Consider the following 26,264-nt stretch of genomic DNA (forward strand, 5'->3'; position numbering starts at 1 on the left):
CGATGACAAGCGATCTTATGAGGAACTTGCTGGTTAAGTCGACAGCGACAGAAACCGGGGTTACTGACGCGAAAATATATTATTCCTGTAGGGTAAGTGATCAGCTCCGTATATTGAATGGGTGAAGAAGACTCGCGGACTGACCGTCTCTCAACAGCGATGAGCTGAGAGACACCTCGATGTTCGCTTCGCGGGAAAGGTGTGGTAGGTGCGGCGCCAGGTAACGATGAACACGATAGCATCCGCAGCAATTGATGTGGCAATCGACGCAATGTACACTGTGATGATGGTATGAGTCTGTACGGTGTTCCCCAAAATTGAGCCACAGACATCTAGAAACAGCTAGGGTGGTCAGTTATGTAATGACGCACAAGGGCGATGCATATGCGAACGGGATGGTTACTGAAGAGGTGGTGCCAGCTATACACCCCACTGGCGGAGGGACAGCGGTGCCAAGCATATTGATACCGTCGAACTGCGAAGCGTTACTGGTTCATCAGACAATGGGCCAGGCTGATGAGTACTCACCACGTCGTAAGCAGTGAATCTGTAGGTCCCTTAGTATGCAACATTCGGACAGGGCAGGTTTACAAAGTGCTCACACATAATGAAGAACGATGGTTGTTTCCTGCTCAATTTTGGAGGCACTCATGGTATGCAGCAGAAGGGCAGACTATAAGTGATGGTCATAGTCATCGGCAGCGATCGCGAGACCGGCTATAAGGACCTAGCAGCGCGCCTGAGGTACGCTTGACGGCATACCACGATAGTCAAGCTTTGGGAGTTGTAGCTCGTCAAACAAGAGGCGGTACCGCAGGTGGTCCTCGTCTACTCGCGTAGGGACCTGTGTGGCTGCAACCACTGATCAGAACGACACGTTGAGGCCCGGCTACAACACATGCAAACCTTATGAGATCGCCCAGTAAACCGATGATCGATTGGACTTTCATTGACTAAAGACCTACCCACGGCTGGCAGTCTTTGTCGTACCATACAGCTCGCGGATAGGTTCGACGTACCGCCTCTGGGTTCCTGGATAGTTCCGTATGACGCGTATGCGAGGCTGGAAGCCTCACGACGGAACCCCAATACCACATGTCGGCAGATGCGAAGCTGAAGACTCACCACAGGACCACATTGCTATCCTTGCGCTTTTCCGCTCGTGTTCATGCGCTGCTCGTGTTCTCCCGCAAGTACTGTAGAGCCTATTGCGATCGGGAGATGAAGTACGCGGGCTGAGGTCAAGGAGTAAGCGCGCATGAGAAGGTGGCGGGCGGGGATAGGTGTGGTCCAACAACTGCTGTAGGAGAAATGTTGGAGTTGATGCCGGTGACGTTAACGATCTCGAATGGCAGACGTCGACACGCGAGTGAGCGTGGCGCTCGGTAAGGACTCGTGGCTACAGGGAACAGCGAATCAGCTCAATTGCGGGGCGAGGTAGTATATGGAAGTGAGCAGCGTACAGACGCATGCTGCGAGAGACCGCACGGGCGGCGAGTTGTCCGGCTATGGGAGTTCGTCAATTCTTTCCAGGATTCCAAGCAAATACACCGTTCAGACGAACAGCACCGTTTCGACATCGTTCCATTATCAAGTTGGCATGATGGACCGTCTCTATTTGCGCACCGATGATACAAGCGGCGGAGGCAGCGATTGTATGAAGCTTGGTGAGCGAACCGAAGCAGGTATCAAGCGGAGAAGTGATCCAGCGTCAAGAGACGAGTACGTACGAGAATTTGGAGCGTGCACTGCTTGCAGTCATTGAAGACTGAATTGCGATGGACTCAGCCGTTGTTGTGACTGCGAGAAATACTTTGTGTTTCACTCGAACTGAAACACGCCTGCGATACACATCAATTCGCGTATATGTCGAGATACAGTCGGTGTACATACTATCTTTCAGGAGCAGTGCGCTCCGGACACCTTGGTTGACACTTGAGAGGCGGGTGGTGCGATATGGTACGTACGTGCGCCGCTGAATGACGACGGACACGATAGCGTCAGCGGCGATCGAGGCAGCTAACGACGCAGTAATTGCTGTTCGTTCATGAGCAAGTGCACCAGTGTGTTGACGAGAGAATATACGAGCGTCTGGCGATAATCGCGCGTAGAATTCCTGTCTGCGCGAGGATTTGGGACATCAACGGGCCAATTTGAATTAATCCTGGAGCGGTGCTTTCAGTGACACACAGGACTGGCGGAGGAGTACATAGATACGGAGGTCATGTTGCCTACGAACAGTAACATAGAGGTAGTAATATACAGACGGGTAACCTTCATGCGTGAACGCCAGGATAAGCAGAGCACTGAACGCGTTTGACTCGGATTCATGTGCACAGAAACCACGCAACTTACATAAGAGTGTGCTGGTGTCTTATGTGCCCACTCACCTCGATGCTCTAGTCAGAGCACGCCCTCGGAGTCAGCAAGATGAGAGGATACATATGTGCGACACGCATCATTTGTCAGACACAGCGTGTACAGGAACGAGTTGACACTTACTTTCCCATCCGATGTTGCGCATTGTCCGCTCGCAGACATGCCTTCGATGAAGTGCCCACAGGCAATTGATCCATTGGGGGCTTGAGGAAACGCGGGTACTGGAGTTAGTCGGCTACTGGCGCAGGTGACACAGCAATGTCCGCCGACCCTTCAAAGCCATCGACCGCTGCACATGGATTAATTCAACAGACATGAATGTCGTTGTGCGCAAAGCAGAGGATGCGGCGGTGGTAGTTCGGTTCGGGGAAGGGTCGGGGACGCGTCGAGGAGAGAACGTCCGATCGACTGGGAGGGGCGTTGCGTGCAACGCGCAACGCGCAACGTGCAACAGTCACATACATCACGCTGTGACATACACTTTCAGACAGTTGCTTATGTGCTCGTCCAGCCTCGGCGCCGCCGCAGCGATGAGAACTCAGTAGAGAGCTGCACTATTTGAGAAGTCATAGGATCGTGCTGGTGAATACTGCACGGCTAGCTGTCGTCTACTTGTACATAGATTCCGACTAACTTATTACCGTTGACCGACCACTTGCCTAATCGGGGCATGTGGCGGGTGCCTTGTGACGCGGTCCGGCGTTCCAAACATACTTACAACTGTTTTCTGAACATCGTTGAGATGTGTGATAGCTATTATATAATCGGGTTTACATTCCAGCTTTTAGCTCAATTGGGATTGCGGGGACCGACTCTAGTCTCTGAGTCGCCAACAGTCGCCACCGTGGCCGGTGGCCGCGATGTATCTACCGGGAGATTACGTAAGTATACGGTGGCGGGCCGCGGTGCATCGAGTAAGCACTCGAACTACGCACACGGAGGCGACATTCGTTCTACTAGAGGATAATCCTTTCAGTATAACCTCCAACAATCCCTTGTAGCCCAAGGTTGAAAAGATTCGTGTACCGTTGGCCCGGGCGCCGCTTAGGCCACAGGGGAGCCACACCGTGACTTGCGTGACGTTGCGCGTTGCGCGCAACGGCTCTCCCCGTGGATCGGACTTTCTGTCGAGGACAGCGACAGTCGTATGTCACATGATCCGCGATACGCCGGCGGCGACGTTGGTCGCTCGAGCTCGCCGCTGTTGTCGACGTCGTCCTCGCCCCATGCGCCCCCTCCTCGCCGTGCGCCGTGATGAGCACGCAGGTCCTCACAACCTACGCATCCTCATCCACCATGCCTGAGCAGGCCCTCGCTGCCTTTGACGACCTGGGCCCCGACTTTGCCCAGCGTCTCCTCCCGCCGCAAGATCTACTTCCGCATGCGCCCCCGACCAGTCTCGCAGACAACCTCGCCATCGCGCCATGGACTGCACCGGACGAGGACGAGCAGGCGGTGAGCTCGCAGTCTCTGTCGGACACGCACCCACTGACTGAACGACGTCTCTTCCAGCCATTGCCGCCGCCGAAGCCTCGGGGGTTCATCTCGCAGAAGTCGTCCTTCGCGTCCTTCTCCATGTCCCGACAACCGAGCACCTCCACCCTCAGCCTCTCCCCCCGGCCGTCCGAGGGCCACAGCACGAACGGCTCCAGCACGCTCGTCGACCAGTCCCCCGAGCGCACGCCGCGCAAGTCCAAGTCTACCCTCAACATCTTCTCCAGCATCATGAAGACAAAGCGTTCGCGGAGCCGCCTGCGCTCCGACGCGCCTCCCTCCGACGAGTTCGTGCCCCCCGTGCCGCCCCTCGATGCCCACCACCTCGCACCCTCGCCGTCCAGCTCGTCCTCCGGTGCCATCACCCTCACCCCGCTCTCCATCCGGGGCAAGCTCAAGGGCAAGAAGAGGGCCGTGGAGCGTTCTCCCGACTCGCCTGTCCCGGAGGACGCCTCCTCCGAGTTCAAGCTCGACACCGACCTCGACCGCATGGACGGCATCATCGACCCGTCCCTCCTCCCCTCAGCCCCTGACAGCGGCTCACCACGGAGCGCTGCCTTCGACCAATCCGCCTCGGACGGCTCGTCCATCAATCGCTCCCTCGGTGCGTCCTCCTCCAACATCTTCAGCAACCCCTTCCTCCCCGCGCCCCAGCGCACGCTCGCCCCTAACGGCACCGTCTTCGACGGGCGCAAGATCTCGCCCACAACGCGACCGCCCGAATTCCTCGACGACTCACCAGCTTGGACCGCCCCCGAGAGCTGGGCTGTTGAGAAGGAGGGCGAGGAGCAAACGCCCATCGCGGCAGAGTCGAGCGAAGATGACGAGACGGCGGTCACGGCGGCGGGTGCACAGGCGAAGCGGAAACGGAGGCACAGAACGACGTTGAGCACCATAGGCCGGCCGGCCCAGCAGCCCACAAGGTACAAGATTCGCATATACAGGGCGAACGGCACGTACCACGTCGTTGCATGCGAGCTGAACATTACCGTCGCGATGCTCATCCCGGAGCTCAACAAGAAATTGTCGCTCGATCCCGACCGCGAACCACATAGCTTGTACTTGAAGGAGCGAGGTCGAGGCGAGTTTCCATTGCATAAGTGATGAATACGTCGTGATAACTTACCCCTCTTCATAGAACGAGTGCTCGCGATGACGGAGAAGCCTGCAAATATTGTCCGCAGAAGGCTCGAGCAGGCGGGTTACGATGAAGCGGATGGACTCGAAGAACTCGGCGCAGACGACTTGGCCTTCCTAATGAAGTTCGAGTACAAGAGCAACGTCTTGGGGCCATTGGTACGTTCTGCCTGCATACCTCCGGCGATTTGTGTACTCATTGGCTGCAGCCGGACGACCTGCACGTCGATACGTTCGACCTCATTGATCTGACAGGGCGCAGTTTACGGACTGTTCCCGTACTGCTCTACCCTCACGCGGACGCGATCTTCCATCTAAACCTGTCGCGAAACCCCATGTTAGAGATCCCTCTCGACTTCATCCAAGCATGTACAACGCTTCGGGAGCTCCGGTTAAGCCACATGGCGATGAAGAAGGTCCCGCAGAGCATACGACACTGTACTACCTTACACCGGCTAGACCTCTCGTGCAATCGAATAGCGGATCTGGACGAAGCCGCGCTCGACCGAATACCAGACCTGCGCTCCCTGAAGGTGCAGAACAACCGCATGGAGAAGCTCCCGTGGTACTTCCCTCGCCTGCGCCACCTCAAGGACCTGAACGTGTCGAACAACAAGTTCCGCACGCTCCCAACCGTCGTCACGCAGCTCACGAAGCTCGTTGACCTCGACATCTCGTTCAACATGCTCGAGAAGCTCCCGGAGGACATCGGCTTGCTCGAAGCACTCGAGCGGCTCATCATCGTCGGGAACCAGGTCTCCGAGTTCCCAGCGACCTGCTCGCGCCTCTCCAATTTGAAGATGCTCGACTGTCGCCGGAACCACATCACGGACCTCGCGATTATGACCGCCCTCCCGAAGGTCGAGCAGATCTTCGCGGATCACAACTCCGTGCATGCGCTCGACCTCTCGTTTGGGCCGTGTCTGAGGCAGCTGGACGCGTCGCATAACGATATCACGCAGCTCACTGTGCTCCCGGGACCGATTGGCCAGCCGTACGCGCTCACGTCACTCGACATATCGCACGCGAAGCTTTCCGCACTGGACGAGCGCGCTCTCGCTCAGCTGACGGCGCTGGAGACGCTGCGGATAGACCACAACTCAATTCGGTATATCCCCGACTCGCTCGGAAACCTTACCCATCTACTGCATCTCTCTTGCTCGAATAACCAGCTGCGAGCGCTCCCGTCGACGATCGGCAACCTTCAGCGTCTGGAGACCCTGGAAGTACATAACAACTCCCTGGCAGAGCTACCGCCGACCCTGTGGAACTGCGCGTCGTTGCAACTCATCAACGCGACGTCGAACCTGCTGGGATCGTGGCGCGTCGCGCCCGCCCACAACGTCGCGCACATCGCAAGTCTAGCCAGTCAAGGTGCGGGAGACAGCGACATGGTCACTCCGCCTCCTAGGAGCGCGAGCTTGCCGGATCGCAAAGCGTCGGGATCGAGTGCGAGCACGAACTCCAGTCGTGCGCTGCCGCCGATTGTCTACTCCTTGGAACGGCTCTACCTCGGCGAGAACCGCATGACGGACGAGAACCTGCAGACGGTGTCTCTCCTGCAGGGGCTGCAGATACTCAATTTGTCGTTCAACGACATCCAGGAGATTCCCGCGTCGTTTTTCAGAAGCATGACCAACCTTGAGGAGCTGTACCTGAGCGGGAATAAGCTATCGGCTATCCCGACGGAGGATCTTAATCGCTTGACGAAGCTGCATGTGCTGTTCCTGAACGGCAACAAGCTCCAGACGCTACCGCAAGAGCTTGGAAAGCTCTCCAACCTGACTGTCCTTGACGTCGGCAGCAACATCCTGAAGTACAACATCTTCAACTGGGAGTTTGACTGGAACTGGTGTGTACTTCGCAGGATGCGTAGGCGTAGGTCACTCACGTCCTGCTAATAGGAACTTCAACAAGAACCTGCAGTATCTCAATCTGTCCGGCAACAAGCGGTTAGAAATCCGAACAGATCTCGGCCACATCAAAGACGACGAGAGGCGCAAGTTCCTTGCCGATTTCTCTGGTCTTACGCAGCTGCGCGTTCTTGGGCTCATCGACATCACTGTCACGAATGGCGCCATGATCCCTGATGAGAACGAAGATCGTCGCGTTCGTACCTCTTTATCCGAGGTTAACGGGATGGCATACGGGATCGCAGACACGCTCGGCTTCACCGAGCATCTGAACATGCTTGATCTCGTTCAGCCAAACTTCCGCGGCAGCGAGGACGAGGCCATCTTCGCGATGTTTGGTCGGTCATCGCACATCGGGAACAACCACTACATCAACAGCTACCTGCGCAACCGGTTCCTCGAGGTGTACTCGTCCGAGATGGACAGGCTGAAACCGGAGAAGTGGGAGGACATCAGCGACGCGCTTCGGCGGACATTCCTGAAGCTCAACCGACATCTGCACGACTACCTCTATTCGACGTCCGGGCGCAAGATGTCTCATGTCAGCACGTCAACGGCGGTCCGGGATATCACAAACAAGAGGTCTGGCGCATCCGGCATTGTTCTCCATCTAGATGGCAGGACTTTATATGTCGCGAACATTGGTCGGTCCTTAGCAGTCATCTCACGCGGTGGTGATGCCGAGTTGTTGTCCCGATGTCATGACCCGTTCGACAGGCAGGAGACATTGCGCATCCGGAGCGCTGAAGGCTGGGTGGCTCCCAAAGGTGCAGTCAACGACGAGATTGACGTCTCACGGTCATTTGGATTCTACAACTTGCTACCCGTCGTGAACGCCAGGCCATACGTCACGAAGTGGGAACTCTCAGAACAAGACGAGTTCGTGATTGTCGGCAACTCAGGATTGTGGGATCACGTCTCCTACCAGACCGCCGTGGATATTGCCCGCACCGAGCGCGGCGACCCCATGATCGCCGCACAGAAGCTTCGTGACTTAGCCATCAGCCATGGAGCTGATGGGACGACCGTGGGGACGACCATGATCATGGTGATCGCGGTTTCCGACCTCTTCAAAGGACCTGCTCGCTCTCGACAGCCTACTATGGAGTCGATTATTGACACGGAGGCGTACCTCTCCTCGAAGCGCCGACGAAGAGATGAACACATCAATAACCGCGATATCTCACGTCTCGACGGCGAGATTCCGGCCCCGACTGGACATCTCGCTATGGTTTTCACGGACATACGGAACTCCACGCATCTCTGGGAGGTGAACGCCGGCATGCCTACCGCGATCGTATTGCACAACAATCTCCTCCGACGTCTGCTCAGACGCTGTGGCGGGTACGAAGTCAAGACCGAAGGCGACGCTTTCATGTGTTCGTTCCCAACAGCATTGGCCGCACTTTGGTTCTGCCTGAGCGTCCAAACGCAGCTGCTCCAAGTCGACTGGCCCCTCGAGATCCTCGAGTGCGAGGATGGGAAGGAAATCTATGACCAGGGCGGCAAGCTCGTCGCTCGTGGACTGTCAGTCAGGATGGGCATACACTGTGGGATCCCTGTTTGCGAGCCCGATCCAGTCACTGGCCGTATGGACTACTTCGGACCCATGGTGAATCGGTCGGCGCGAATCGAAGGCGCCGCAGCCGGAGGCCAGATCATGTGCAGCGCGGATGTCGTTCGCGAAATCAATGCTAGGATCTTGGAGACCGAGCCCGAGACGGAATACTCCCACCTGCAGCCATCGCAGGCCGTGGAGGCGATCCGAAACTCCGGGATTGTCGTTGTGCCCGTTGGCCAGGTCAAGCTGAAGGGTCTGGAGGTTCCGGAGACTTTGTCCCTCGTGTATCCTCGTGATCTTTCTGGCCGTCAGAGTCTTGTCAAGACGGACGCAAACCCCTCGGCATCACGCGTGCAGTTCAGCGTGAACCAGATGCGCGAGCTGGCTATGCTGTGCGTGAGACTGGAAATGCTCTCGTCCGGTCGTCCGCTGTGTTCTGCTTCGGCTTCCGGTGGTAGTGCTGCGAGCGATACCTCTTCCTCCCACAACTTCGATCCACGGGCGCTCTTACCCGTCATGGACAAGGCGTCCGACACCGACCTCATGTTCCTCCTCGATTCTCTTGCCACTCGCATCGAGAATGCACTCACGCGGATATCCATCCAACACCTGGGTGTACTACAGAGCCAACTGCCGCCAGGCGATGTCGATCGCGACTGGCTCTCCCAATTACTGGCCATCATTTCCCCCTTAGCCTCTCTCGCATCGTGACCTTTGTGTGACTGCAGTTTGCGTGTACCGTGTTCCTCGTCGTCTTGTTCCTCTTCCCGTGCTCTCGTGCGCTCTCGTTTCTTTTGGCTGTGCTGTCATGGAACGGTTCACGTATCATTATCAATTATCTGTACTGCACGACGCTACCGTAGAATTTGTCACATCTAGGTCCACTCCGCCGTTTATTGGGCGTGTCCGTACGAGTCAATGCATGAGTCTCCATTAGGGAGCAGGTTATCCTCGAATTTCACGACCTGAACGTGTGCGTTGCGAGAGGGCGACTGCACCAGTATAGGACATCCGAACAGACCTTCGTCATGAAGACTCAACATAATGAGCGATTATATGGGATAACATAGACAGAGCAGTAGATACATGTGCAACCCAGACTCCCAGAGAACCAAACCCACAGGACGAGACGCACCGCAATCACGCCTTCACGGGCGACCGCTGTCCAGGCGGGACAAACACGAGGTCGTCCCTCTCCGCATCGGTAGTCACGACATCGCTATCCTGCTCGCCCTCGCTGCTCAGCGCCGCCCAGTCGCCCTCCACGCCCTCCTCGAGCTGCGCGATCCGCGCGCCGCGCGCCCGCAGGAACCCCACGACCTCGCGCGCGTACCGCCACCCGACGGGCTCCGCCATCGTCTCCACGCCCTCCGAGGTAGCCAAGTCCGGGCGCGAGTGCGGGTCGACGCCGCCGCCGCACGCGCGTGCGAGGTGTGCAGACGCGGCGACGCGCTTGCCCTCCGAGCCAGGGCCCTTCTCGAGCTGCTCGAACAGCGAGGCGAGTGCCTTGGCGGCTTCGACGCGCGCGCGGAGGACGTGCCGGATGAGCCTGCGCGTAGGCGGACGACGGCGCTTGCGGGGGGACGAGGCCGGGGACGAGGAAGCGGACGCGTCGGCGGAGGTCCCGTTCGCGGGGGTCTGCGTGACAACGGTCGGGGTGACCTTGAGCGCTTTCACCTTGGAGCGGTCGACCCATTCGTTCTCAGCGGGTACGCGAGGGACGGTGTACTGTGCGAGGGCATTGAGGGAGAGGTCCCACTTCTTGGGGAGCCATACTCCGACGAGCATGCGCCAGGCGGCGACGAGGCGTTTCACGCTGCGCAGGGATCAGTACGAGGCATCGTAGCGTACAGAAAGGAAGCGAACCGTTCGTAGTTGTCTGCGGAAGAACGTCGAGTTGGTCACTGGCGGATAGACGTCTAGTCGAAAGGTGCACTCACCGTTCACAAGCTTATTATGGTAGCTGGCGACGAGAACAACCAACGCTCCCGAAGCCAGCGCGCCAAGCGGTGTATACCAGAGGAAGGCCCAGAAGAAGAAGAAAGTAGCCGGGTAGATGAGCAATAGCAGCAGCAAGCCAAAGACAACCTTGTTCTGTGCCTGTGTTTCCTCTTCGTCCTCGGCGAGACGCGCGCCGACGCGTGCGAATATGTAGGCGGGGACATGCAGTAGCAGCGGGCCGAGGAAGAAGGGAAGGCCGATGAGGAGCGCGAGGGTGTCGCGGACGAGCAGGGAGAGCGTGAAGAGGCGGCTCGGTAGCGGGATCGGGCGATGCGGGTCGAGCGTGTCGGGGAGCGGGAGAGACGAGAGGACCGAGTTGGTAAGGTTGGTAGACTGGAGGAGGGAGTAGTACGTAAGCAGGTGCCGCCTGATCGCTGTGAGGTTGGGGACGAGGTCTGGGGTGCAGAAGAGGTCGACGAGGCTGTTACGTGGGTGGAGCGTTGAGTGCACGGGACGCGAAGGCGAGAAGCGAGGCTTACGTCTGTGAGACGGGGACGAACTCATCCAAGCTTATGGCCTTCTCGTCCTCCCAGAGCAGGTCCCTCGCCATTCGCGCGGCATAGAGCGTGTCCCTATCGCGGAAGCGAGGAATAAGCGTCTGCCAGGATGAAAGCTTAATGGGCCGGGCCGTACCAGTCAGGGGCGTTGACGGTTGCTTCGACGAGCTGCTGCTCCAGGGCTGCGGTGAGGCGCTTGACGGCCGCGCGGGGCGCGCCTTCCTCGTCGGACAGGAACTGGTCCAAGTATGGGTCCGTGTCGATCGGCGGACCGTACCTGCGTGACGCCGGCGCGGGCCAATGGTCAGCAAGTCGCGGGCGGATGGACGAAGCAGTCTCACTCCACGATGGCCTGTGTAGAAGCGAAGCGCGAGCAGGATCAGCGTGGGTGGTCAGCACGGCTTCGACAGCGTGGGGGTGGACGCACATTGCTGCGGTACTTTGTCTTGTTGGTGTACACGATTGCGGCGGTGACGATGCGCGCGCGGTCGGCGCCGGGGGCGACCTTGTGGGAGTTCTCGTGGGCCCACTTTGCGTACTCGAGGGCGGCCCAGGCGGCGCCGTCCTTGACCTGGACGATGCGGGGCTCGGTGTAGGAGGTGCCCTCGGGGAAGACGGCGACGGCCTCGCCGCGGGCGAGGGTGCTGAAGGTGCCGCCGAAGAGCTGGCGGCGGTCCTTGGCCTTGCGGTCGACCGGGATGTTGCCTGCGGAGGTGAGGACGTAGCTCGCGACGGGGTTCGCGAAGAGCGACGCTGCGCAGCGTGTGAGATGAATGAAGAGACGGGCGCGTGGACGACGCACCCTTGGCCCAGAAGTGCAATATGCGCTGGTAGGGAAACATGGTCGCTGGCGGAGGGTCAGGAACGAGGCGAGCTGGCAGACAGGAGACGCACCGAGCACGGCGGGGTCTATCATCATGTTGTGGTGGGTGGCCGTGCTGGATGGCGGTGAGCAGCGCATGGTGTGCGACGCCGAGAGCTGCTTACACGATGATGGGGCCATCGCGGGGCACGTTCTCGGTCCCGATGATGTGGATCTCGGTGAAGAAGGCGACGACAGCCCAGGCGGCGACGCGGCGGATGACTCTGTGGAGGACGTAGGCGTCGGGCATGGCGGGGGAGAGCAAGAAGGCCGCCTGGGCGGTGTCGGAGGAGGCGTCGTCGTCGTCGGCGTCGGCGGCCACCCGCCCGCTGCGGCGCGTGCCCCGATTAGGCAGCACCAAACACCCGTCAACACGCGCGTCACGCGACCTGCGCCACCACGTCTCGCCGCCATCGCCGCCTCCGTCGTCCGCACGGTCGTCCTCGCCGCCGCCGCCCTCGCCGCCGCCGCCATGCACACGATCTTCTCGCGCGTCAACAATGTGTCCGCGTTCCTCTCGTCGTGCCTCATGAGCCTCGTGCTGGCCGTCGCGATCGCCTCTGCGCTGTACCACACGTACCAGACCCCGCCCGCCGCCGGCGTCGTCGTGAACAGCATCAAAGTGTGCGTGGCCCGCCCCCGCGCGCGCCCCCCCTAACGCCCCACAGGCTGCCCGGGAAGGGGCGCTACCTGCGCAAGTACAGAAGCCGCCAGCAGCAAGAGTTCGCCTTCGTCAACTTCAACCTCACCGCAGGTGCGTACTGTCCGCCGCCGTGCTGCTGAGAACACGCACGCCCAGAACCGCCCCGCCCACGCTGTGTCGCGAGTGCTTCCTCCGCTAGACCGCCGTCATGCGTGCGTCCACGAGGGGTGCCTTCTGTCCCCCAGATGTGTCGCTGCGGTTCGTCCCTTCCCAGACCACCCTCTCCTCCCCCGCCCTGCTCACACGCCGCAGCGGGTCGCCACCCGCGCTGGGCACGCGCAGGCGACAGTGTCCAAGGGTCTGCGGCGTATCGCCCTCGCCACAGGCGCCTGCATTTCAGATCCTCCCGTGCCCCAATCCCTGCCCTCGCACTGGACCGCCTACCCCGCATTCCCATCGCGCACCCAAGTACCCACCCCGAGGGTGTAGGCCCGGTCGACATAGAGACTGGACCTGCCCCAACGTGGCATCGTCCAGTCTAGGCCATCACGCGCACCGACAACGATGTGATGGCGCCGTGTCGCTCATCGTCTGTACGAGGACCTCCCTCGCATTTATTGCCCTCTGTGGCGCCCCATCCGTGGCCTGTCCCGACCGCGTCCTCCTCGTCGCGCATCAGTTGCACGCACTCAGCGAGCAGCGAGTCCCCGTACCGGCTATGTTCGCTGCCGTCCCGCCTATCTTCCAAGCGTCCCCGTTCCCTTCTCAAACGTTCACGACATGTCTCCTTCCTCGCACTCACGCTCCCTCCGTTCTTACAGATCTGTCACCCTTATTCCACTGGAACACAAAGCAGCTCTTCCTTTACGTGAGCGCCGAATACACCGATCAGCAGGGCGTACGTCCTCTCTTTCCTCGTCCTCTTTGTTGCCTTGCCGCTCCTCTTCTCGCGACGCTGTTCTTGTCACCCTCGTTCACAATGCCTGCGCGTTTGGTAACTGCCGCGGTTCTTCGTCTCCGGCCCACGGCCCGCGACGCGATTCCGATACCAGCGGACCTTGAGATGCATCTCGTGAGGTCACTCCGACTCGACTAACCCAAAGCGCCATCTTCGCGGCTCGCCTTGCCAGACGTTCTATCGGCGGAGTGTACGCTCTGCGGGCGTGATGCGGCCCAGGTCGCGGTCTTGACCTCGCAATATCCTCCGCAGCGCTTCCATCCGCGTGCTGACCATGCGTTTCGCCCTTTTAGACTGCCAACGAAGTGGTCATTTGGGATCGCATCGTGCGCCGCAAGGAGGACGCGAACATTTCATCGACGTTCAAAAACAAGTACCACCTCAAAGACATGAGCACGACGTTCCGGTGCGTGTCTTATTTTTATTATTCGCCGACGGTCTGGCCCGTACGCGCATCAGAATAATATTCTGCCGCGTCGGCAACCCTCCTACCGGCATAGCCTATAGCTTCATGCGTCCCTGCGCGGACAGCACAGCGGCACTGCAGCAGGAAGATCTCGACAAGCAACCGTGGCGTTCCATGAACGCAAATTCGCGTACACTGGCGTATCTTCTTCGTAGCAAGCGCCTCCGCGACATCCTTCCTTTCACCTCGCACTCTCATCCATTCACTACGCATGCCCTCTCAACCCCCACTGACCTTCTCCCTTCCACAGAAACGCGCCACCCGCGCATTACACACTCAAGTACAACCTCATGCCGTACGTCGGCCTCCTCGCGTGGGGCGAAGCGGCGCGGACATCGGAGCCCATCCCGTTCCCAGAGCCCCACCAGCTGGCCTGACACCCAGCCTGGCTCTCTGCGCCGCTCACCCCTCCGCCGTCGTGGTGGTGCGAGCCCCGGTGGAGCACGTCTGTATCCGTATCCCTGTAGGCGAGATAACGACGTCGTGTCTTTCTTCCCGGTCGCATTCGTATTCGCATTCGTCGTATGCAAACATTCGGTTTTCGCACTCGGACTTGGACTCGGTGCGCTACGGTTGGAGTGGGAAGGCATATAAGCGGCGGTTGGGAGCATGTTACCGCTCGCTATTTGCGCGCATGCCTTTTGAGGCGTGCCGGATCTGACTCTATCTTACCTGCTTGCTGACCCCGCGCACGCGAAGGCCCCGGCGACGTCGGGCTGCCTCCCTTGCAACTACGACAAACTTCGGCGATGGCTCGCAATGCCACATGGCAAATGAGGTTGTCGACGACCAGGATTTTTTACAGTGGTGACGTCGTTTGTGAGCACTCGCATGTCGACCCGCCGCAGTCGTCAGCTTGTTGCATCGTTGGATCGATTGTCTGCTTGATCGCTGACGGACGCAAGGATTTTTTCGACGCAACTCAGGGGTGAATCGATTTTAGGTATCATACCTGGATGCTTCTAGGCTACATGCACCCGGTCATGCATGCGATGCGGGGGTCGCATGAACACTTCCTTGTCAAGTCTACTGACCCGTCAGCCATCCTACAGACGTCTCGCGTGCAGCATCAAGCAAGAACGCGTTTCGTGCCGCTTTGGGATGACGCCGTTGAATATCATAAGGCAAGCACATGCTCTCGCAATGTTCTCACATTCATATCTGCGTCCAGTAGCTTACTCCCATTCTATCGGATTCGGCAGGCCGCGGTACGCCCATTGCATCATCACTGCCTTCTCTTCGGCCACACGTAGCAATGTTCCTTCTATCGGCGCTGTGAGGCCTCGATGGACGCTCAAGGAACCCTTCGGTCTGTGAATTATTGCTACTGTTGAAACGAGTCTCACAGTCTTCGTGTCTTCTGCTCGCGGGCCTTGTATTAACTCCACCGAACGCTCGTGTGGTACGTCGTTGACGCGTCGACAGCCACACACGCGTGTCGTACACGCGAGTTCCACCGGTTGAACGTCCTCACTGTGGCCGACCACTGTCTTGTCGCCGCCCTCGCACATGGTACACACGCGACACTGTTGCCTCCTGTGCGCGGTCAGACCGTTGACACGTTCGCGCAGCACGCCCGTGGCTGCAATATATACCGAAGGTCCAGCTCGCGCGTTCTAGCCCGGGATTCTCCATTCCAACGCCCATTTTGTACGGTTCACATCAAACTGAAACGCAATGTCCAGTTCGTTCAGGTACTGCTCGAGTTCATTGATATCCGGCATGCTGCAACTGAGGTACCATTGCAGCCGGACCACGCGTCTACCGGGCAACCTTCCCCTCCATACTGAAGGTCGGTAGCAGCACGTCGTTTCTACTTGCAGACGATCGACGTTCAATAGGTACCGCCGGGGAGCATTTTCTCGCACTTCTAGCCTGCTTCCAAATGCGGCTCATTCGACCCAGGCCTCTTCTCGCCCATCTCGCTTGCCGATATGGTTCTTCTACTCAGAGGAAAGGCTCCGCTTCAATCATTATTCGCACAACGCCTCGGGATGCTTCGGGATCATCGCATCGCCCTTGGCGCAGACTGTGCAGCCGATCGCAGGGAATGGACTTGCCTAGTTCGTGGGGTGCCTGCTCTTCCGACGAGCTGACATGCCATCTCGGATCTCGTGGCTGGGCGGCGCTGGTTCAATAGCCCCGCCAGGCTCCACGGACAATCTTCCTCACAATCCATTGTGTTCCCGCCACTTGGGAATGGTGCTTCTTTGGCGAGCTTCCCGTATCAGGCAGCCTCGTGTAAGGGAGCCCATTGCTTAATATGACGAGATTATATCCAGCGTGTCTCGTCTTCCAGTGCGACAGCCAATCGAGGTTATCGGCCGGCCTTCGCGGAAGGCGGAAGGATGCTATCGCTCTGAACAGGCGTACCGGCCCGTATTCGTGCTTCAACCGGCGGCACACCCCAGCCGGAAGGACCATTCGCAGCAGTATCGCACCGCTGGTCTCAGTTTCGAGGACGCGGACGCAGCCTCAGAACGTCGCGGCACTGGGCGCTATCGCTGCAAGATCAGATACGTTCGTGTGAGCACTGACAGTGTCTCCGGCGAGTCGCTTCGGTTCTCCTATCCGACAGTCCTCAGTATTGACGGCATGCTACTCCAGTCGACATCGATCCCTTTGAATGCGCCAACGCACTACGCTATTTGTCGGTGGAAGCGAAATCAAACCTGTCGGCGTGTAGTGCACCCGCATGATCTCCAGGGCACAATTAGCTCTCGGTCAGAGGACTCTGTACTGTATGTCAACCTCGGCGTGAGTGCTGTTGCGAGGTCATACCATGAACGAGGCGTCACTTCTCACGGCGCTTGCGTCGATTGCGCAGGTTGTCATGCTTCGGCCTGCGTCGCGGCTCTCAGGCAGAGGCAAATGGCGTCGAGCCTCCTGAGCTTGCCGGATGAGTCGCGAGCTGTGCTTGCACCAGCGGCATGTCGCCTGTCAGAGGAATTTGTAGTCGGCGCTGTCCCAGACAAAAGTGTTGATAAGCGCTATCGACGCCCGGCGTGCTACATGGCCGGAGCTAGTCGCCCCCTGCTGGCGTCGCCCCAGCCTGCTCGAACAAGAGGTGCATTGTTGTACCGGCACCGAAGGCTGTGTGTCGCGGCATGGCGGGCGCAGCGTTGACGCATGCTGCGCACGCTTATTGCGCCAGGAGCATAAGGCGATTCACCAAACAAGGACAAGACACATTATACAAGCTTCATTTAATACTCGCAGAAGAGATGGGCTTCGCGCGCGAAGCACGTGTTGTTGTTTGCGTTCAAACCTTCTGCGGAGTTGGGTCGTAAGGCCCATGGGAGATCGAAGCGAGCGAGGTGCACTCGGGGAGCTTCGACATGATTAGGATGCGAGAGCTGACTCTGGGTGCAGCGTGGCGATCAGCGGATGAAAAGCAAAGTCGTCAACATAAGGCAAGTCGCTCGACGGGATATCACCGAGGGAGATATCCTCGATTGTGTACGTACAACAGTCACTTTACGGGGGCCCGAGCGCATCTAGATGAGATCCCCTGTACCAGAAGCCGGTTTCAGGATGGCTGTGACTGCTACAAATACGGCTGCCCTGGGCTATTACAGAATTGCCAGGCAGATTGATCGCGTGGGGTTGCGTCAGGGTGCCGCGGAAGCAAATCTTGCGCAACAAGGCCGTCTCCAAATACTGTAGTTCAAACATCGCGGCCGGTAGTGATGCTGCACGATAAAGGCATGGCTCGAGCAGGATTAGCTTCTTGATAAACGTTAGCTGCCAGGTGCGTGGCGGTCGGATTGTGACACGGTTAATGACGGACGATTTAAGTCGCTCGGCCCATCAGATGACTTGGCCTAGCGTTATTCCCCGGATCCTTGGCTGGGAGACGCCTAAAGAACACGCCCCTCTCCCCGACGCAGCCGACTTCTAATCCACCCAGGGTCATTAATAGAAAGGACTATAAACCCATGTGAGTTCGGAATGCGTCTCCTCCTCTCTTCACTCTCAAACTGGCCTCTGCTCCTTCAGCCCGTCTGCGGACACTCTGACGGCCCATCCTAGATACCTTCCATTTTCGCTCGCAACTCCATGATGCTTCCGCGTTTGCTTCCGTCCAGCGCCACCGATGTCGAGTCCGACTCCGACTCGCTTGCCTCCCCACTTGATGCGCCGATTGCTCATGTAAACATCGCCCGACGTTCCTCGTATCGTTTGCTCGAGTCTCCTGTCTACGATATCTCTCGACCGCTAAATCATTTCGACACCGTGCAAGGACTGCATGCTCCCTATGTTATCACCAACGGCTACGATGCGCCTTATGAAGTTGGATGTAGTCAGGTTCGTAGTACGTTGCTCATCTGCGGCCATGGGCTCACGGTGTCGAATGAGTCAGGGCCCTTACTTGGCGACGTTGCAGGCGCAGCACCCTTCTACCGGGTCTCAGACGGTACCGATTGTACCGCCCGGTCTTTATGGGCTTGCCCCGTACCCTAGCGGACAGGACGACAGCCACCAGTATTCCGCAGTCTCTGACTCTGCCATCCATCATCGCCACTGGGACTATCTGCAGGAAAACGACTATCCGTCGGACAGCCCAACTTCCGCGGTGTCAGAGCCGTTCTTCGCACAACATGACCGGGGCGACTACATCCATGGCTTCGAGTCGCAGTATTCGGCCCCTACTGCTGACTATGAACCCGGCGGTGCTCATCCGATCCATTCCAGCTACTCTAACGTAGCGTGCGACGCGCACACTTGTGACTATCCTGCCGCTCCGGTGAGACTACTATCTACCGAGTTGATACCAAAATATTGATTCGCATTGGGTTCCCAAGAGTGCCGCTGAGATGCCATCCGACTTTGCTGCTCAGCAGCAATCCATGTCAATCTGTGAAACTGGCGGCGACTATGCTCACTATCCGCAAGGTCGCCAGCCGGTTTCGACGGAGCACAATGTCGGCGGACAATATCTTTACAGTCATTCCGCCCACCCGCGTTTGTCTCCACACTCGTACCCAGGTCGCGGGCAGAACCACAACTTCGGTAAGCCGTCCGCCACGCTGAGGTCGCTCCAGCAGTTGTGACTCATGTCTTAGATCATCACTTTGGCGGCGCCGCCTTGCAGGCGAGCCATAGCTTTACACAGGACCGCCGAGGCCAAGACCTGCAATACGGCTCTACGCTGACGGAGTCATACCACTCAGATACATCGCACAGTCCGTCTTCGTCTCACGAGCAGGCTATGGTTAGCTCTCTTCCCAGGCACGACCGCTACGTGTACCCGAACTTCGATTACTCGCCTTCTCCTTCTCCATCTTCTCAACATCCGCCTTCAATTCATGCCCCACAGCCGAAGCCTCTTCGCCCCGTTCCTATCGCCATGCAACAGGACTACCACGGTGGTTCAGATGACATCGCTCAGTCTTCTGCCCCGCTGGCTTCCCCGTACCAAGTACTCTCCATACCAACCGCTCCCCCGCCGCCTCCCCCCGCACCTCTACGTCATTCTGCACCTGTCGAGGACACGCCCAAGAAGCCGCTCACCCTCGCGTGCTTCTTCTGTCGTAAGCGCAAGATTGCATGCGGCAGTCCGCCCCCAGGGAAGAAGGACAGGACGTGCAAGTAAGTTCGAGGAAGCTCTCAGCGTTTCGCCCACTGACTGTGTTCTCATTAGTCAGTGCGCGAGGCGTAATCTCAAGTGCGTCTACCCCGAGGCGTCGAGGCGTGGGATGAGGCCTAAGCTGCTGTACGACCGAGAGACATTGCCCGTCCCTGCTATCCTGTCATGATCCACCCCCGACGTTGATCGCCGCTGGACTTTTGGACTGCACGTTCGTCGTTAGTCTCCTTCATGCTCCGCTGCCCCTTACCACTATCGTCAACAAACCAAATCTGTCCGCTTGCCTATTTCGCATGCTTTATGTTCGACTGCCATTGCATCTCGTTCCTGTAACATGTCCATCATGACCGCCGTTCGCCATACCACATATGTTAGATATCTGTACCTCTTCGCGACCGTGCGACATTGACACTCCTCCGTTGGACCATACTAGTAGGCCGCCTAGCTGCGCAGTGGACTAGGACAAGTTCGACACGTTTATCGTACTCTAGAGCTGGTAATGTCATAGCACCCCCGAGAAGCATTCTTTAGCACCACATCGACGTTATGTTATACGGGCAATATAACCTTTGCGCGCACGCCACCGCCACCGGGACGACTTCAACCCCCGTCCGAATCGGGTCTGTGTGCGCGTGCGGGCGACCACGCACCTATCAATCAGGTAACGCCGCACTAGTACGCTTCTCAGGACATCCCCATTGTGATAACGTTGTGCGGCACCCGGCAGCTAGTCAGGGCATTATAGCTCATGTAACCATTCGTGCACACACTCTACGACGTGGGTAATGTACTGTACAGCGGGGCCAACAAAACCGTCCTAGTCCGTGTTCGAAATTGAAGATGAGGAAGATGGGGAGATAGGAGAGGATAGGTACCGCAGCGCCGGGTCAAGGAGTGTCAAAACTAGTAGTACCGGTCATCGACCGGCCGCGATCTTTGTCGTGTCCAACGTACATCCCGAAAAAGATGATCACACACACACAAACACAATAAGTCACTAGCCAGGAGTCGCGGAATCCCCGCCTTGTATAGCGGCGGAGGTGGTACAGCGGCGATGCGCGGGGTTCATCGTCGGTGGTTCGTGACAAGGCGGATCCCGCCACCGGGCGTCACTGCGGGGCTGTCCTCGTCGGACATATCGTTCTGTCGCTGCCAGAGGCTCTCGCTCTCCTCTCGGTCGTCCGCGCCGTCCGAGGGGTACCTGCGCCCGCCTGGCGACCGCCAGAATCGTCCGTGATGATGCGAGTTAAGAGGTGAGGCGCTCCGCCGTGGCTCGTCGTCAGGCGAGTACCCAAAGTATCCTTCAATCGCGGTGGAGGGTGTCTGCTCGAAGATGTCTTGGACGTGCGGGTGGAATGGGTCGGTGGTGAGGCCAAGGCGCGGCGGAGCGGTCCTGTTGCCAGACTCTTCCGAGATGTCGTCCAGTGAGGAGCTCACAGGTAGCGTGAGGACCTGTGCGTCGCCCTCCTTGGACGAAGTCTACGGTGACCGTCAATCCCCTTATCCAGTAGACTCCCAGCAACTCATTGAGGTGCTACTCACAGGTTTGGCCGGCGGGCTCATCGAGTTGTGATGCGACGCCCCGCGCCGCTCATGTATCGCCGAATTGTCGCCACTGCCAGGTATGTGGTACGAATGCACGACGTCCTGGCTGTCGAACTTGATTGTCTGCTTCCGCTCGCGGGGCACCGGGCTCCCCATCGCGGTCGCGCCGCTCATCGCGCTCCCGCTGAACACCGAGCTACGCTCGTCCAGCGTCGCCCGGTCCTTGTCCGCCGTCATCATTGAGCTCACATCCGCCATGCTCGGCGCGCGCGATGGCATCGGCGGGTCCCACAGCTGATGACGCTTCAGGCCCGCGAGCGGGTCGTTGCTCCCTGGAAGTGGAGGCGCGTTGCTGTACCGGCTGCGCACGCTCCCCTTACTGCTCATGCTCATGCGATGCGCGCTCCTCGCCCTAATGACGCTGCCGACCATCCCGAACGTGCCGCGGAGCGCGTCCATGCCGGGCTCCTCGATGGCGGCGAGGTTCTTCTCATCCATACCCTCCGTCTCTTTCCTAGCGGCTTGCAGGAGAATGGTCGAGCGGCGGTCGAGCATCTTGAGCTCGGTAGGGTCGATCTTGGAGAGCTGGAGGATGGTGATGCCGAAGCAGATGACGAGGAAGCCCATCACGAGCGTGATGATCTGCGTCGGCGGCGCGCTGAGGCCTTGGAAGAGCACGATCGTAGTCAGCATGGAGAAGAACGTGACTGCGGGTGCGAAAGAAGGCAGTCCATGTCAGTATGGGCGCAGTGATCCGCCGGAAGGCGAGAGGGTCCGGACGCACAAATCACGTAGTATGTCGGCGTGACTGGAGCAGGGTGCAGTCATCAGCATTCGTGAAGGGCCTCCGCGTGCCAAGCAGAGGGAGAACGCACCCATAGCTGCGAGGAGAATAGACGACCACGATCATCAGCTTCGCGTTGGGAGCAGACGGTGGTTAGACGCACCTGTATTGAAGAGCGCCAGCGCCTTGTTCAGGTAGAATACTTCGGTGACTGCGCGTTGCGTAAGAGTGTCAGAAGGGATTGGAGATAGACGCCGCGTCACTGCATTACGCACCGAGAGTAATGACGATGAAGCCGAGGAGGAAGTACGTGAACCAGTGCTTGAACTGCGCACCACCCATAATCGGTCACTCACGGAGCGCGGACGAGCAGAACGATGCCGAGTACGCACCTGATTGTCGCCCTCCACGCTGGTGACGATGGCCGCGCCGAGCCCCGTCGTGACACTGACGCTGATACCGCCAATCATACTACATACCATGATGTACCACAGCATGCTCTTCGTCCCGTACCTACATTCCCCACATCAGGACGGGCCGCATCAGTCAACACGGGCGTCCGGGAACGCACCGGGGAGCAAGGAAAAATATGATGACGAGAGAGGCGGCGATTAGAGTCGAGCCGTACGCGAGGAAGCCGGGGGCAAGGAACATCTTCTCAAACTGTAATATCTGGCCGGGCGTGTCCTCCTGGGGCCCTATGCGCAGAACGTGGGTAGGGCGTGTCAGCTGTGTGTACCCGTCCGCCAGGAGGCAGGGAGGAGGGCGTACCGTTGAGCGCTATGACGACCGAACCAATCTGTGTCATGCGCAGTCGGTGCGACAGGGGTCCCGGGTGAGTAAAAAGGGCGAGTGAAACGGGGCGGACGCACGATGCAGAGGCCACAGCCTAGCCAACCGAAGAAGCTCAGCTTCTCCGCGAGGAAGAAGTGGGAGAGGATGGCGCAAATGACGACGGAGAGGGCACCCATGGGTGTCTAGCGGAGGCGCATGAGGAGGGACGGAGAGAAGTAGTATGGAGTGCACGCACGACTACGATGGCCTCGACGAAGGCGTATGCTGCGGGAGGGTGAGGAGACGGGATAGGAGGCGGGCGGAGGACATACCGACAAAGTTGCATATCTCGCCGAGGATCATCACTGTCAAGTGCGGCGTCAGCGTGCATTGGCAGGACATGCGCGACTACGCACTGGTCATGCCTGTCCACCATAGTGGCTAGGCGAGTGCGGACGTGAGCGAGTGGGAGCGGGGTAGGAGAGGCGAGCCGACGCACCGACTTGAGGTAAGCCACGCCCTCGCCGGCGACCTGACCCCTCTGCGAACGCAGCAAGCCCTTCTTCTTGAAGACGAAGCTGGAGCCGATGAGGAGGCCACTGGATATGGCCAAGATGATACCGACGATCTACAGAAGTGCATGAGCCTGGCTCGGCAACCTGCACGCGAGCAGACGAGCGGCTCGCTCCACACCGACCTTGAGGTTCCCGCCGACGCTGAAGGTGCCCGAGGCAGCTGACGAGGACGCAGAGGCGGCCGCAGATGTTGCTGACGACGGCGAGGGGGCCATGGGTAGCTGCGGCTAATGTACAGAGATGGGTGAGACAGAGAGCCCGAGCCAGCAGGAAGACGAAGACGAAATCCGAAGACGCGCGCGGGCGGTGTCCAACATCCAGCGCCTATTCCGCGCCGTCGCCCGCCGCCGCAGCAACCGCCACCGCCTCGCCCGCGCGCGACCGTCGGCGAGCCTATCTACACGAGCATCGCAAACCCGTGGCTTCGCCACGGGTTTACGGGGCAATTTCTTCATTCAGTGCTTCATGTAACTTTTAAGATTTCATGCTTATGCAATGCCAGACCTGGGCTTCGCCTCAGGTCTGGCGGCGGTTCTTTCATTCTGTGCTTTGTGTTACTTTGAAGGTTATATGCTTGGGCATTGCCAGCCCGTGGCGGGTGATTTCTTCATTCTGTGCTTCATGTTACTTTTAAGATTCCATGCTTATGCAATGCCAGACCTGGGCTTCGCCTCAGGTCTGGCGGCGGTTCTTTCATTCTGTGCTTTGTGTTACTTTGAAGGTTATATGCTTGGGCATTGCCAGCCCGTGGCGGGTGATTTCTTCATTCTGTGCTTCATGTTACTTTTAAGATTCCATGCTTATGCAATGCCAGACCTGGGCTTCGCCTCAGGTCTGGCGGCGGTTCTTTCATTCTGTGCTTTGTGTTACTTTGAAGGTTATATGCTTGGGCATTGCCAGCCCGTGGCGGGTGATTTCTTCATTCTGTGCTTCATGTTACTTTTAAGATTCCATGCTTAGGCAATGCCAGACCTGGGCTTCGCCTCAGGTCTGGCGGCAGTTCTTTCATTCTGTGCTTTGTGTTACTATGAAGGTTATATTCTTGGGCATTGCCAGCCGAAGCCATGGGCTGGCAGCATAGTTCTATTCAATTCTGTGTGTTAATCTTCATGCTTCCCGGCCTGTGGTACACTGTCAGTGATATGCTTGACTTTTAGAATATCAGGGCAATTTTATCCCCTATTGTCCTGGTATTTATGTGTCATTTTCCTGGTACTACTCAGATATCCTATTTCCCGGTACTGATTTCCCGGTGCTCCCAATATGTTCAGTCTTGTGATTGCATTTTAATTCAATGCTTCCCGGCCTGTGGTACACATTCAGCAATATTTCTTGTCTTCCTGTTTTCCCGGTACTTATGTTGGCTATTTTCCTGGTATTTATGTCACATTCTCCCATTACTGTTTTCCCTCCCATCTTTGCAGGCCTCGGGAACACATGTGTACTCACAGGTCCTATTTCCCGGTACTGAGTTGTCCTGCATTTCGCGCGGAAATCCCGCTCGGGGACAGCTCGGGCGGGGTCGCAGGCGCCGGGGAGGAGAGAGCGCCCGGCCGGTAGGTGGCTGAGGCCACGCGGCGAACGTGGACGCCATGTGCGCTCCATGTGCGTTTCTCGTGGGCGTAGGCGAAAACCACGCGAGTTACGCGCGCCACATCGACACCGCCGTCCCATAATTTTATAGATTGTGTCAGCATCATTGTAAGGCGGTTAATCTCGTAAGACCGTCCCGTCAGACACCGAGCGCAAGACGCGGTGACCAGAGCGCGAACATCGCTAAGGTAGCGTAAGAAACTCGAGGTGGGTAACTTACGGTAGGTAAGTAAGGGCCGGCGGGCATAGGTAAGGCTCCAACAGTTTACTTTTCATTTATGGCCAACGAGTAAATAAAGGGTATATATAGTAAATGGATGTAAACTGTTTGTATAGAGTAACAGTTGTTGAACTAGGAAGGCGCCTACCGGGCTGCCGGGTTCAATCACAGGCCGGACCGGTTCTATGGGAAGCTCCGGGTCCGTGATGTCATCTATGATGTCATTTGTGTGTTATCACATGGCTACGCCACTTACCTTGTATGTCGTGGGAACGTACTATACAGTAGCTTAGATAAGCGGTCTCCTCATGTATATAAGGACCCCAGTAGCGTAGCTCAATCCCCAGTACCTTCAGTCGAAGTACTTGCGTGTGCATCAAGCATCACCAACCTTGCAGGTAAGTTGTGAGGGCGCACCACTGTGTGGAGCTGCCTGCTCAACAGGTTATGAGCCCTGGTCACTGCCTGAGTACTGCGCCTCACTGGCTGCGTCACTGCCTGAGTACTGCGCCTCACTGGCTGCGTCTCAGTGTGCGCACCAGCTTACCTGTGGCTTCGCCTTAGTGGCTTGAAGCCAGGGGGGGACTATGCGCGTACATCGCTGCAGGTCTTAGCGCAACTCTGTTGCTGCTACCCCCAGCACATGCACCATAGCGGTGGTTGCGCCTCTAAGGCTGCATTTGTCATTGAGTAGAGGGCTGACGACATTGTTGTCAGTATTCCCCATTTACTGAGTTTATCACTTCAAACCCTCTACCAATGGCCTCCAACACTCTCTTCACCGCTGTCCCCATCCTCGATGGCTCCAACTACCGCGCCTGGGCTGAATCCATGTCAGCCTTCCTCATGGCGCAGGAGGTCTGGATCATTGTCAATTCGACCTGGCCCCAGCCTACTCTGGACACAGAGAATCCCTCAGTCTACTACGAGTGGCTGCAGCGCGATCAGAAGGCACAGGGGTCGATCCGTCTTCGCCTGACGTCGTCCGTCAAGGCGGCTGTCAAGAACAAGACGACCAGCAAGGCCCTCTGGGACGAGCTGAAGGCGCTCTATGACAAGCAGACCCCCGCCGGTGTTTACAAGGAGTTTAGGACAGCAATCAATGCTCGGATCCCTCCGAACGAGCACCCAAACCCGACGTTCGCTAACATCGCAGCTGCGTTTGACAAGCTTGCGGGCGAAGGGATCGACATCCCCGCTTCACTGCGGGCGATGATAGCGCTCAATGCGCTGCCCTCCCGGTACGACACCGTCGTCACCACGATCCTCCAA

General features: G+C 58.2%; 6 protein-coding genes across 6 annotated transcripts; 4 read left to right on the plus strand and 2 right to left on the minus strand.

The window, feature by feature from the left end:
- Window positions 1–4,803: 4,803 nt before the first annotated feature.
- Window positions 4,804–8,907, plus strand: C8Q71DRAFT_692428 (adenylate cyclase-like protein; the record flags this gene model as incomplete). The annotated part of the gene is made up of 4 exons (XM_047919878.1): window positions 4,804–4,948; window positions 5,012–5,169; window positions 5,220–6,862; window positions 6,915–8,907. Coding segments are annotated over 4 exons (3,939 nt in total), but the record flags the coding sequence as incomplete, so codon positions are not given.
- A 492-nt stretch (window positions 8,908–9,399) lies between these two features.
- Window positions 9,400–12,256, minus strand: C8Q71DRAFT_791883 (glycerol-3-phosphate-acyltransferase). Its single transcript, XM_047925382.1, has 10 exons — window positions 11,970–12,256; window positions 11,877–11,920; window positions 11,785–11,829; window positions 11,410–11,735; window positions 11,324–11,334; window positions 11,119–11,259; window positions 10,965–11,057; window positions 10,425–10,906; window positions 10,351–10,363; window positions 9,400–10,300 (listed from the first exon to the last, which is right to left on the minus strand). The coding sequence occupies exons 1-10, from the start codon at window positions 12,092–12,094 to the stop codon at window positions 9,625–9,627; spliced, it is 1,956 nt and encodes a 651-aa protein (XP_047772638.1). The 5' UTR covers window positions 12,095–12,256; the 3' UTR covers window positions 9,400–9,624.
- A 60-nt stretch (window positions 12,257–12,316) lies between these two features.
- On the plus strand, window positions 12,317–14,288 carry C8Q71DRAFT_799851 (signal peptidase 22 kDa subunit; the record flags this gene model as incomplete). The annotated part of the gene is made up of 5 exons (XM_047925922.1): window positions 12,317–12,468; window positions 12,513–12,598; window positions 13,309–13,385; window positions 13,739–13,851; window positions 14,162–14,288. The coding sequence occupies 5 exons, from the start codon at window positions 12,317–12,319 to the stop codon at window positions 14,286–14,288; spliced, it is 555 nt and encodes a 184-aa protein (XP_047772639.1).
- A 3,476-nt stretch (window positions 14,289–17,764) lies between these two features.
- On the plus strand, window positions 17,765–19,119 carry C8Q71DRAFT_450396 (uncharacterized protein). The gene is made up of 5 exons (XM_047918615.1): window positions 17,765–17,851; window positions 17,944–18,219; window positions 18,299–18,658; window positions 18,717–18,924; window positions 19,007–19,119. The coding sequence occupies exons 2-5, from the start codon at window positions 17,971–17,973 to the stop codon at window positions 19,015–19,017; spliced, it is 828 nt and encodes a 275-aa protein (XP_047772640.1). The 5' UTR covers window positions 17,765–17,851; window positions 17,944–17,970; the 3' UTR covers window positions 19,018–19,119.
- Window positions 19,120–19,261: 142 nt separating this feature from the next.
- On the plus strand, window positions 19,262–19,670 carry C8Q71DRAFT_718702 (uncharacterized protein; the record flags this gene model as incomplete). Its single annotated transcript, XM_047921243.1, has 2 exons — window positions 19,262–19,503; window positions 19,556–19,670. The coding sequence occupies 2 exons, from the start codon at window positions 19,262–19,264 to the stop codon at window positions 19,668–19,670; spliced, it is 357 nt and encodes a 118-aa protein (XP_047772641.1).
- Window positions 19,671–20,202: 532 nt separating this feature from the next.
- Window positions 20,203–23,484, minus strand: C8Q71DRAFT_791903 (magnesium transporter NIPA-domain-containing protein). Its single transcript, XM_047925383.1, has 15 exons — window positions 23,302–23,484; window positions 23,104–23,232; window positions 23,021–23,045; window positions 22,937–22,969; window positions 22,861–22,889; window positions 22,703–22,807; window positions 22,602–22,629; window positions 22,402–22,528; window positions 22,223–22,343; window positions 22,106–22,157; window positions 21,994–22,041; window positions 21,922–21,927; window positions 21,831–21,854; window positions 21,044–21,753; window positions 20,203–20,980 (listed from the first exon to the last, which is right to left on the minus strand). The coding sequence occupies exons 1-15, from the start codon at window positions 23,392–23,394 to the stop codon at window positions 20,567–20,569; spliced, it is 1,944 nt and encodes a 647-aa protein (XP_047772642.1). The 5' UTR covers window positions 23,395–23,484; the 3' UTR covers window positions 20,203–20,566.
- Between the last annotated feature and the right edge of the window lie 2,780 nt (window positions 23,485–26,264).

Source organism: Rhodofomes roseus, assembly GCF_022264815.1.
Source record: "Rhodofomes roseus strain CIRM-BRFM 1785 chromosome Unknown C8Q71scaffold_43, whole genome shotgun sequence".
In the NCBI taxonomy this organism is placed as follows: domain Eukaryota; kingdom Fungi; phylum Basidiomycota; class Agaricomycetes; order Polyporales; family Fomitopsidaceae; genus Rhodofomes; species Rhodofomes roseus.